Genomic DNA, 10,407 nt, shown 5'->3' with positions numbered 1-10,407 from the left:
GTCCTAAGCATTTAAACATGTTCAAACCGTCCAAAGCTACAGTTTTCAATTACAAGTCCTTCAACTTTTCATAGTTGGACTGCCAACCAATTTAATCATTGAAAAGCGAGATATGCTACTCTAATGGCAAAATAAAGGTACTATTAATCTATCCTTCTAATGTTCTCAGTCAGAAGGAGGAAAAGTAATAAATCTAGTTCCTGAAGATAGTCTAACAAACTCATGAAAGTGAGTCTTTAGTAGACTTGAGAAAGAAGATGATCTGACTCACAGTTGATCGGCACTACCCAGGCAGTCAAGAAAGGAGATTTGTAACAGACCATAAAAACCCAAAAAGAAGCCAAGCTTATGAACTGTCCAGCGTAACCAAAAAACGTCAAATAATATCATTGTGTTCCAGGTAATGGAAGGAGATGGGTCGAGAAATATTAACTCGTATTTTGCTATACAAAAGGGGCAATTCCGACTACCCATATAACGCTAATGTCGTCTTTCCATAATGGAAACCTATACTCATTAAGCATTCAAATAAAATTCGAATTCAACAGTACAATGAAAAATAACCTGTTATGGGAAACAATGCTTGAAATGTGGAAATGAAACAGCAAAGCAACTGTATGTTCCGGAGGAAAAGACCACAAATGTTCGCTGGCCCTTTATTGGGGAAAATCATTCTTTTGTTCTCCAAAAAAGCATTAGTAAGAAACTGTAAGATTTTGTGGTAAGTCATTTCACGAGTCTCACGACAATTAAGCATTTAGTAGTGACTAACATGACATCTATAGCATCTTTTCTTTCTTAAAATTAAAAGAACTTTAATATCTAACAGGAACATTGATGTACGATGTTCAAGACTTTCGGAATTACAAGGGTTTACAAGATATAAGTTTGGTGACTAAATGTTCTCAGTTCAGTCAATATGCATGATATCTGAGACTTGCTACCAAACCAAAAACAAAAACTGACAAATGGGAATACTTCAACTAGAACTCCTTTCTTTCATGTATCTGCCTTTTGAGAACCTCATTCTCCTTCCTCAATTTCATTATCTTTTGCTTTAGTGTATGCATATGTTGACTTGAAGTCAAATCTTGTTGGTACTCTACCAGTTTTGTTCTGCTGATAAACACTGCGTACACGAAAGGAACACTTAATTTCTAGCTGTTGTCAACTATAGAGTAACTTGTCCTTTTACTTTCATATAGTGTGAAGTTTAGTGACTAGAAAAAGATAATGAGAAAAACCATCTATGTATCAGAAGTTACAATACTCACATTCTTTTTCCATATCTTGGAGCCTCTTGTTCAACTCATTCTTCTCTTCTTGCTCAACCAGGAGAGAGTCCTTCAAACCTTGAATCTCATAATGATCTATGAAATAACAGCTAACATTTAGCAGTGGAAGAAAATAGTATGCAACCAACAAGCATATACCAGTTCGTGGAACTTTACATCTGGAGTCTACTTCAGCAGACACTTGATCCAAGTTTCTTCTAAGAGCTTCTATTTGGCTCCTATGCACAACTAAATCATGGCGAAGCTGGTTTATGGTCGCTTCGTTAACAGCATCCTCAGTTTGGTATCGTCTGATTTACATCATAAAAGACAACATAGATTCTGCTGAATAAGCAATATATTTTTCCTATATACATATCTCATAATACCAAAGTTACCTGATTTGAGATTCCAACTCTTGAATTCTCTCTGCATGATCCCTTTTAAGAGATTCAATAGTTCTTCTGTATTCCTATTTACATGTTTCAATAATCATTGCTGTGTACAACTGTAAAGTCTGATAAAATTCGATTATCATGGGAAAACATGGGATTTTGACCTTTCAGATATGAGGTATGTAAAATCAACAAATGCCTAGATTTTATTAAAGCTTCTATGTATTTCACCATTTTCCCCTTCCAATGCTCCAGTGGAGATGTTTGTTCTTCCATTTCTTTTATAGAGTGGTGTTAGTGGTGTTCGGGTCAGCTTGTACACACCTCGACTAATTCTACAGGGGTACATGCTATGTCCCACCAGCCCAGGTACCGGAACTCTATCTACCAAAGCATAGTAAGATAGGAATATATTATCTAGTGTTTTTGTTTCCACTCGAATTTGTGGAGGTGTTTGTTCATTTAGTTGTATAAGTAAATAAGACAAAATAAATAGTACTCTCTCCATCCTGAACACTCTTTCCATTTTGAGACATCCAAAATGTTTGACATTATTCTATACAATATTCACAACTTTCAAGAAGTTTAACGATTATGTTAATCAAATTAATAACTTAAACTTCATATCAAATCAAACACTGTCATATCAAATTAAATGAAGGGAGTACTAAGTTTGACTTACCCAGACACCAACAAATGTGTGAGCAACAACTTTCCTTATTTTCTTTTTTCACTATTTTTTCCTTGTTTACCTTCAATCTGCCCAGATAGCTTTGAATTGAAGACAATTTATGTGCAAGAAGGCCCCATAAAAGATAGGTTTGTGCATTTCATTAAGATATACTCTTCTTGTGTCCTAAAAATTGGCCTGAACTCACATTTTCTTTCTGTAAAAACTCATGATGTACACTCTTCAGATCCTCCTTCAAGCTCTGGCAACTTGAATGGCTTTCAATCTGTCACTTATTAGAACAATTCAAGACAATCAAAGAACTTCGGCAATAAAACATACATGATTCAGTGGCAACCACTAAGAAAGCTCTGAAATACTTCGCTTGTTTTCAACTACCTCATAAAAATGCATTAATCCAGATAAACAACAGGAAAAATGGTGTTTGTTTGGTGAAAGTGCACCTTATATGCCAATGTGTTGAGTGATTCAGCGTAAAGCTTTCTCAACCGATCATTTTCTGCATGAATAAGCATGGTTTATTTGACATGAAGAGGACAAAGTCCTACACAGGAAAAACTTAACAACTTTAAGTCAAAGTTTAGGCTAATATCTATCAGGTTCGCACAAGCCTGTAGACATTGGAGTATCCCTCTAACCGTGACTATTATTAACATTTTCTTGAAGAAATTTTTCTTAACATTGGGGCTGCCAATGCTTATCGATGGAAGCTTGAAAGCAGTTCATTCACATAAATCAACTAATATTATGATGTACATCATAAACAAAGGATAATTATCAAAGGTATCTTCCTTGAATGAAGGAATGTGAAATTTTTTCTCTCATCTCCTAATCCATATATAAAACATGACTTCTGTTTTTTGTAATGAAATTCATGAGTCAATTTGCGGTTTGAAAGAAAAGTGAAAATAATTATCTACTTAAACCTATAATGATCCTCACGTATTCTCAAGATTTGACTAAAACAGGTGTTACAGAACATATGGATATGAGGTGCAACACTCATCATAAATGAATATCTGAAGCAACAAATGTTTATCATGTATGTGCCTTTGATTTTCAGTTAGTTCTTTGAAATCTTAGACATGATAATGATCATGCTTTTCTTTCATTGAGACCTTCAAAGAATGTGATATAAGAAGATCAAACAGGCATATACAATTGCTTAAACATGTCAAATAAAAAGTTGTCCCAAAATTACAGCAATCATCTCTATTTACTAATCCCAGCTCCAAAATTCAACAATGAAAGACACGACGCCAATGTGTCTAATTAAAACCGCACTTTCTCCATCAAAACATGGACACAACAACGTTTTTTTTCTTTGGTCAACAACTTAAAACTTTTAAGAAATTGAGTGCTTTATTTCACTCCTGCAGTTGATAACCAAGGCACCTCTCAAGCATGAGGTGCAGGTTTTATTTGGTGCAATGATCTTCAATTTTACTTTGTTACCTTTGCAGCATATTTTCAACACAGATTCACAGAATTTCAAAGTCTATCCAGCGAAATTATGTTTAATCCTTAAAAATCTCCCACTTTCACATCCCAAGGAAGAAATTCTTAAAAAGGGCGGAGTGATTGATTTCCATGGTAAAATTCTCACCTTAAAAGAAGAAAAATATCAACTTATGTCCACCCTAACTCACCCTGCCCCAGAAATTAACCCTATCCTCTACAAATCCATGACAAGTTTTTTTTCCCCACAAAACCAACACTAGAATCGTGTATACATTCCAGTCCAGGAGCGGATTTAGCGTTTAAGTTATGGGCTCATCCGGAATTTATAGGTTTTGCTCGACCTTGTATATGTTTTTTATCCACTATATAAGTACAAATAAAAGATTTTGAACCGGATGTGGTAGAATCCCGAACTCAAACCCTTCAAGTTCAAATCCTAAATCTGCTCATCATTAACTAATGATTTTCGGAAGTCGACCCTTTAGATGCTTTTCCGGTAAAATTAAGCCAATTTTCAGCAAATAAAAGCACATTCTGCAATAGTGTCGTGATGTTGAGACCAGTTTACGTCCAACTTATATGTTAGACATGTCAGTTTCTACGGTTGTGATATATCATATAAGTACCCCAAATATACTCCTGAAAAAAAAGACATCCTAAAATTTGAAAACCATATGGAAGATTATTGAGGAGAGTCAAACTAAGAATTCTCGAAAAATAAAAAAGGTAGAAATTGACCAGATTGAAGGCGCTGTACGGTGAATTCAAGAGCTTCTCGTTTCGTACTTCCCGTAATGTAGTCCGCTTGCAAGGTTTGAATCTCCACAGCGCCGTTTTTAAATTCCTGCAAAATAAATTAAAAAGTTTGAAGTATAAACAGAACCATAAGAGAGAGGAGTGTACGCACTTACGTCATATATTTGGTCGAAGCTCGAAAGCAATGACTCCATAGCTTCGTCAGTTGTAGCCGCCATTGCTGGCTGTTCTCTTCACTGTTTCGATTTTGGGCAATTGAAATGTCGGTTGAAAATGTTAGGGAAATACTCCCTCTTCCTCTATCCCATTTAAAGTTGGAGGAAGCGCTGAGTTATAACGTGACACTCATTCCCCATTTTAAAGTTTTAATTTCATAAATAACCTGTTGAAGTAGGTGATGAGCTCAAAGACAAGGATGTTTAACCCAAAATTGGATTATTAGAATAAAATAATTAAATTTATAATTGAGTGCTAAAAGTAACATATTCAATCTAAATAGTAACCAGTAGTTGAAGATAGAAGATGATTAAGACAATGAATTGTAACACTAGAAAAGAGAAAAGATATTATTCCATGGTCGCTTGGAACTGGAGTGCTCGGAGCTTGATTAAAGACAAGTTGTGAGACTGCTAAAGATGAAAAGATAAAATTTATTATGCAGAGAGTGATGTAGAGATTTTAGATTGTCCTCTTAAATGTTACAAATGTAAGCTTTTATAATGGTGAATCTTAGTTGTCCATTCCTTAAATCATGTTGTTGTTACTCTCAATTGTTTTAGCCTTTTAAATGGTTTGTAACGGTTAATATAATGTTATATTTTGTAACCATAAGGTAAATATTGAATTCTGGATATTTTGGCATCTGCTGACTTGTTGTGCTTCTTATCTGTGAATTTCGCAATTATTCATGACTTCCTTTCCGAGTACTCGAGTTGACCTTCCGAGGAGTCTTTTGCCTATATCCGATTTTCTGACTTCTCGTTTGCATTCTGGTTGTTGTGCAAGCCGACTGGACATTTCTGGCGGCATATCTTTTTTTGAATGGTACATGTGTTATGTTCGTGTTTTATCAATACAAATAGTCTTTTTACTTTTCATATATTTTTTGGGAAATTTCCTGAGAGTTAAAGATCCTTGGTGGGAAGAAAATTGTTATTGGCATTCTTAATTAGTAGGAGAAAAATCTTGTCTAATCCCCATATTTCGAAATTGAAGTGATATTAGTTGTAATTGGAGTAATTTACGATGCCTTTCTTTAAGGTTCACGTCATATGGCGGGCCTCGATTGGTGTTACTATTAGCAGTAATTTCAAGACAATGATAACTATATCCTAGATCAATTTGTTCTGGGACGATGCTCTATATTGTCTGGTTCGAAATGCCTGTCGCATGTCTATATATGAAGGCTTTCTCTTCTTTTTTTATATTTTTTATTTTTTTTACTTTTAATCTTTTTAACCTAATTTCTTACATCCTTCGCAACTCCCTTTGAGTTCTTCCTTTGTTCTTAAAAATTTACCAAAGGTTATGAATTCTCATAATAGCTTCATTAAACCATGTTTCTGAATCCCCGGTATAAGGAATCTCCTCAAGAACCAAAAGTGGTGGAAATCCCCAAAAATATTCTAAAGGCAAAAGGATCAAGCATAAGTTGAACCAACCGTTACATGATATCCCACCCAGGAAGTTGGATTTCTGTGCAGGTGGGATATCGTGGATAAAAACGCTATAGCAATCGAAAAATAGGAATTTCCATATAGATAACCTTTTTTCTCTGATTCAACCAAAGCATATTCTTCTTGTTCGGGAGGAATATCATTGGGGTGATCATAACGATGTTCAAGTAGATTTGGAACGGGACGGATTACCAGTTACCGAACTAGTTTTTCCTTCATATATACTAACCCCTTCATCCTTAGTTTTAATCCATCTGATCGACTCAATGATCATAGATTTTTGTCGGCACTTTAACATTTATGTAGCCCAAGTTAGTTGTGGGTTTGGATATTGGTGGCCTGTCTTCGGTTCTTGATGAATTTGGCTAAGGTTGACTTTATCCTTCAACATCTTCTCTATCTATACTCTCCGAAGCTTTTCTGGAGTGCGATTTTCTTACATTTTAATCGAGGAAGACAAGCGTTGGTGGATACTAAAAATGACCATGACATAGGATGGTATGATAATTTCATTATCATATCAACCCGAGAATTAAATCAGTCTGGAATCAATCATTCCCTGAAATGTGAAACAATAAGCATAAGAACATTATCCTTTCTTTAGGCTTATGTTTGACAAGTGAAGAATTTAACCACTTATTAGTACATCTTTGCTATAGTCTTTAGTCCGAAAGTACTTATTTAATGCCCGATTCTAATAATAATTATTAAATCTCAGGCTTGCTAGGAAGGATTTAAGGTCCTGAAAGAAGAATGACTCAAAAGAAAATAATCCTAGGCAATTCAGTTGAAAAGGAGAAGGGAAACGAAAAGTGCAATCCTCAAAAGAAGAAGTGCGACCGCAAAAGTAAAAGTGCGATCCACAAAAAAAGAAGTGCGGCCCACACTTGAAAGTGCACGACCGCACTTTGATTCGGAAAGCTGTTCGTACTAATGAAATAAAAAGAATGAGTAGACACCCAATTTTGATGTCTCTCTAAGTGCGACCGCAAAAGGAATAATGCTGCTGCAAAACCTGATGTGTGGGTACAATGCCCGAAGGGCGACCGAAAAGTCCCACTCATCATAAGCAAATAGAAATTCAAATCAAGTAAAGTGTGAACCACAAATCTCTTCTTACAGTCGCAAAGTCCTTCGAAGGGCATTTATGGTAGAAATTTTGAGAGTCTTATAAATAGAATTTTTTAGCTCTTTTTGGGTATCTTCTCATTGTAGTAGACGTGGGTTAGTTAAATTTAGCTATTTGGAGCAAGTTTGTGCTACAATTGGACTCATATGATCTTTCTTTGATTTTAGTATTATATTTTTAATTTTATCTTGTATTTATGCTTTTATGTCTCTAATCTTGAGTAGTGATACGCTCAAATTAAACTTAAATAAATAGTGTAAAGCGGCCAGTATCAAATATAATAATCCAACAAGGTTGGGGTCGAATCCCACAGAGAATATGTATGAAAGTATTACTTGAATAGTGTGAAAGTTGACATAAGTTAATTCTACTCCTTTAGCTTAAAAAGAAAATATTGTAATTGTGAATTAACAAGAAAATTATTTTGTTATGAGAGTGTAATTAATTTGGTTAAGAAAACCAAGGTTGTATCCCCATTTATGAAATGTAATACTATCAGTGTTAATATGATATATTTCTATCGGAAGGTCCTTTGATATGCAAATGGTTCCTAAATAACTACCCAATATTTCACAATAGTTAGGTAGTATTTCCTCTTTATAATTTTCCTAAATATAAAATAGATGCAATTGAAGACAACCAATTTATGCCAAATAAAACTCACTTATTCCTAAGTGATTCTATTAAACAAGGGTTAGGGCCTTGAGTTTTTGTTATTCAATTCTACCAAACCCTAACCCACTTTTCCATGTAAAGATAGAGTGAAATAGCATTAGTCAATATTTGCAACCATCAACATTAAATGAATAAATACCAACCAACCATTATATATATATTCAATAGTAAATACTCATTAATAATACACCCATTTAGGGCCCACAACTTTAGTATTTAAAGCTAGCTACTCATACTAGAATCTAAGAACAAAGTAATAAATAAAGTCATAAAGCTTACAAATATGACAGGATTCTCTTCTTCAGAAGCTTCCAAAATAATGTATTCAATGCCTCTTTTTCAGATAAGATGCCCCGCAAAAAACCTAGTTATTCTATTTATAATGGGCTAAAAGTCGGGGTCAAGATGTGACAAAAAATACCCCTGCAGATCACATTTGCGACCACAGAACAGCCGCAGAAACACATTTGCGTCCCGCAGAATCACCATTTCCATCGCAGAATTGAATCTCCAGTTTCCCAGTTCTTCACCGCAGAACCATTCTGTGGTCTGCATATTGATTGTGCGATCCAATGTGACATTGTATAACTGTTCTCGCAGAAATTCTCTTTGCAATTCTGCGATCATTATGCGGTCCGCATAAGTGTTATGCGACTATAGAATTGACCGCAAAGTCAATTTTCAAAAGCTGAGTTTATCTGGTTCACTCTACGGTTGGTTTGTGGCCCGCACATCACTTCTGCGGTCGCAAACCTGCCGTATTTCTGCCATTCTATGGATTTTTATCGTCTTTTCCTTGTTCTTGAAGTCTAGTTCGCTGCAAAACACCAAAACTACATAAGAATTAACTTAATATGCTTTCAAAGACGAGTTACAACCTATGTAATTAATATCAAAACATCAACACTCCCAACTTAGACTTTTGCTTGTCCTCAAGCTACTAAAACAAGGTCATCCTATCGTATACTAATCTATTTCCGATAGATCACAAAGCAGCAGTGACTATGGATGGTGTTGACTGTTACCTAACAAGCATGTAATTTCTTTTATTCACTCTTCTTGGAAGACAAAGATCATTTAGTAGTTCAAATAATCAATTTGTAAACTTCGAGCCTCAGCAGCAGTGATAGAGTGCTAACCACAACTAGGTATGCACTTGTATCCTACTTCAAGAAACCTAGCTTATGCGAAATCTTGCAATTCATGTATGCTCACACCAAATAAAATTCCCCACTTAGCAAATATATAAAAGGGACACAATCAAACACTCTTGCACTCAGAAAGAAAGCTAAATGCTACAAGTATCAATCCATATACTTGCCCTTATTTTAACTCATTGCTATCCCAGAAATGATTGGTTGTAGATCACAAAGGACTTTTCACAGGTTGTAGTGTAGGCTTCGGAACAGGTTGGATGAATATTTGGGAATATAGTGGCTGTACCCTCCTTAAACTCTACATATACTTTGCTTCTTTACAACATAGCCCTTATTGACCTCTAGTTACCGACATAGAACCACCTTAACATAATTCCTCAGTTTTCACAAGACTCCATTCACACATATTTTGTCACGACCCAAACTGACGGGTCGCGATGGGTGCCTGAGTACTACCTGTCAAACACCCCTAAGCATGCCTCTAAGATATGAACCTGAATAACATCTGCTGAATTACAAAAATAACATACATGAAGGAAACCTGCCAACAAGGCATATGTATGTATACATGCAGAATTCAATGGGCGAGCCGGCAAGGCTGCTATAGACAACTATACATCCAAAACTGAAAGTCGACAAGGACACATACAACCCAACTAGACATACTGTCTACAGACCTCTAATAGAAATATAACTATACAAAGACGGGACTGAACCACGTCATACCCATATATATATATATATATATATATATATATCGTACCAAAATCAAAAGCAGCTCTGGATCAAGTGCAGTACGCCAACTCTCGTTGGTTAGGGATCCTAAGAAGGGGGACCGTCAGCTTGCCTACCTGCACCTGCGGGCATGAAATGCATGCCCCGTGAAATAGGGCGTCAGTACAAAAAATGTACTGAGTATGTAAGACATGAAAATTAGTATGTAAAAGACATAGATGAAACATGGAATAAAGAAACACATCCTTAAATCTGAATAACTTTGTAAATTCTGAAACATTTATAATGTCATGCACGTGCGTATAAATGTCGTGTCTTGCATAGGTAAGGGTGTACATAATATCATCAAGCCACTGAGGGCATCCCATCATATCGTCTCGGCCACTGTGGGTAACATCATCAACATATATAGCTGATCAGGTTGTGGTGCGTATATAACGCCGTAACCTTTTCGCATA

General features: G+C 35.5%; 1 protein-coding gene across 1 annotated transcript; it reads right to left on the bottom strand.

The window, feature by feature from the left end:
- Nucleotides 1–778: 778 nt before the first annotated feature.
- On the bottom strand, nucleotides 779–4,904 carry LOC104231327 (protein At-4/1). Its single transcript, XM_009784299.2, has 8 exons — nucleotides 4,733–4,904; nucleotides 4,560–4,665; nucleotides 2,804–2,859; nucleotides 2,548–2,625; nucleotides 1,673–1,746; nucleotides 1,452–1,585; nucleotides 1,275–1,370; nucleotides 779–1,129 (listed from the first exon to the last, which is right to left on the bottom strand). Exons 1-8 carry the CDS (start codon nucleotides 4,793–4,795, stop codon nucleotides 984–986), a joined length of 753 nt encoding a protein of 250 aa, XP_009782601.1. The 5' UTR covers nucleotides 4,796–4,904; the 3' UTR covers nucleotides 779–983.
- Between the last annotated feature and the right edge of the window lie 5,503 nt (nucleotides 4,905–10,407).

This window comes from Nicotiana sylvestris, chromosome 11 (genome assembly GCF_000393655.2).
Source record: "Nicotiana sylvestris chromosome 11, ASM39365v2, whole genome shotgun sequence".
In the NCBI taxonomy this organism is placed as follows: Eukaryota; Viridiplantae; Streptophyta; class Magnoliopsida; order Solanales; family Solanaceae; genus Nicotiana; species Nicotiana sylvestris.
Note: the sequence above shows the minus strand (reverse complement) of the source record. Positions and strands in the feature narration are given on the sequence as shown.

What these genes read in the sequence shown, in the direction of transcription:
- LOC104231327 (XM_009784299.2), bottom strand. Translation starts at nt 4,795, where the DNA reads ATGGCGGCTACAACTGACGAAGCTATGGAGTCATTGCTTTCGAGCTTC. An exon ending in CGTACAGCGCCTTCAATCTG is followed by an intron (nt 2,860 to 4,559) that starts GTCAATTTCTAC and finishes TTATTCATGCAG; the next exon opens with AAAATGATCGGTTGAGAAAG. An exon ending in TCAACACATTGGCATATAAG is followed by an intron (nt 2,626 to 2,803) that starts GTGCACTTTCAC and finishes AATAAGTGACAG; the next exon opens with ATTGAAAGCCATTCAAGTTG.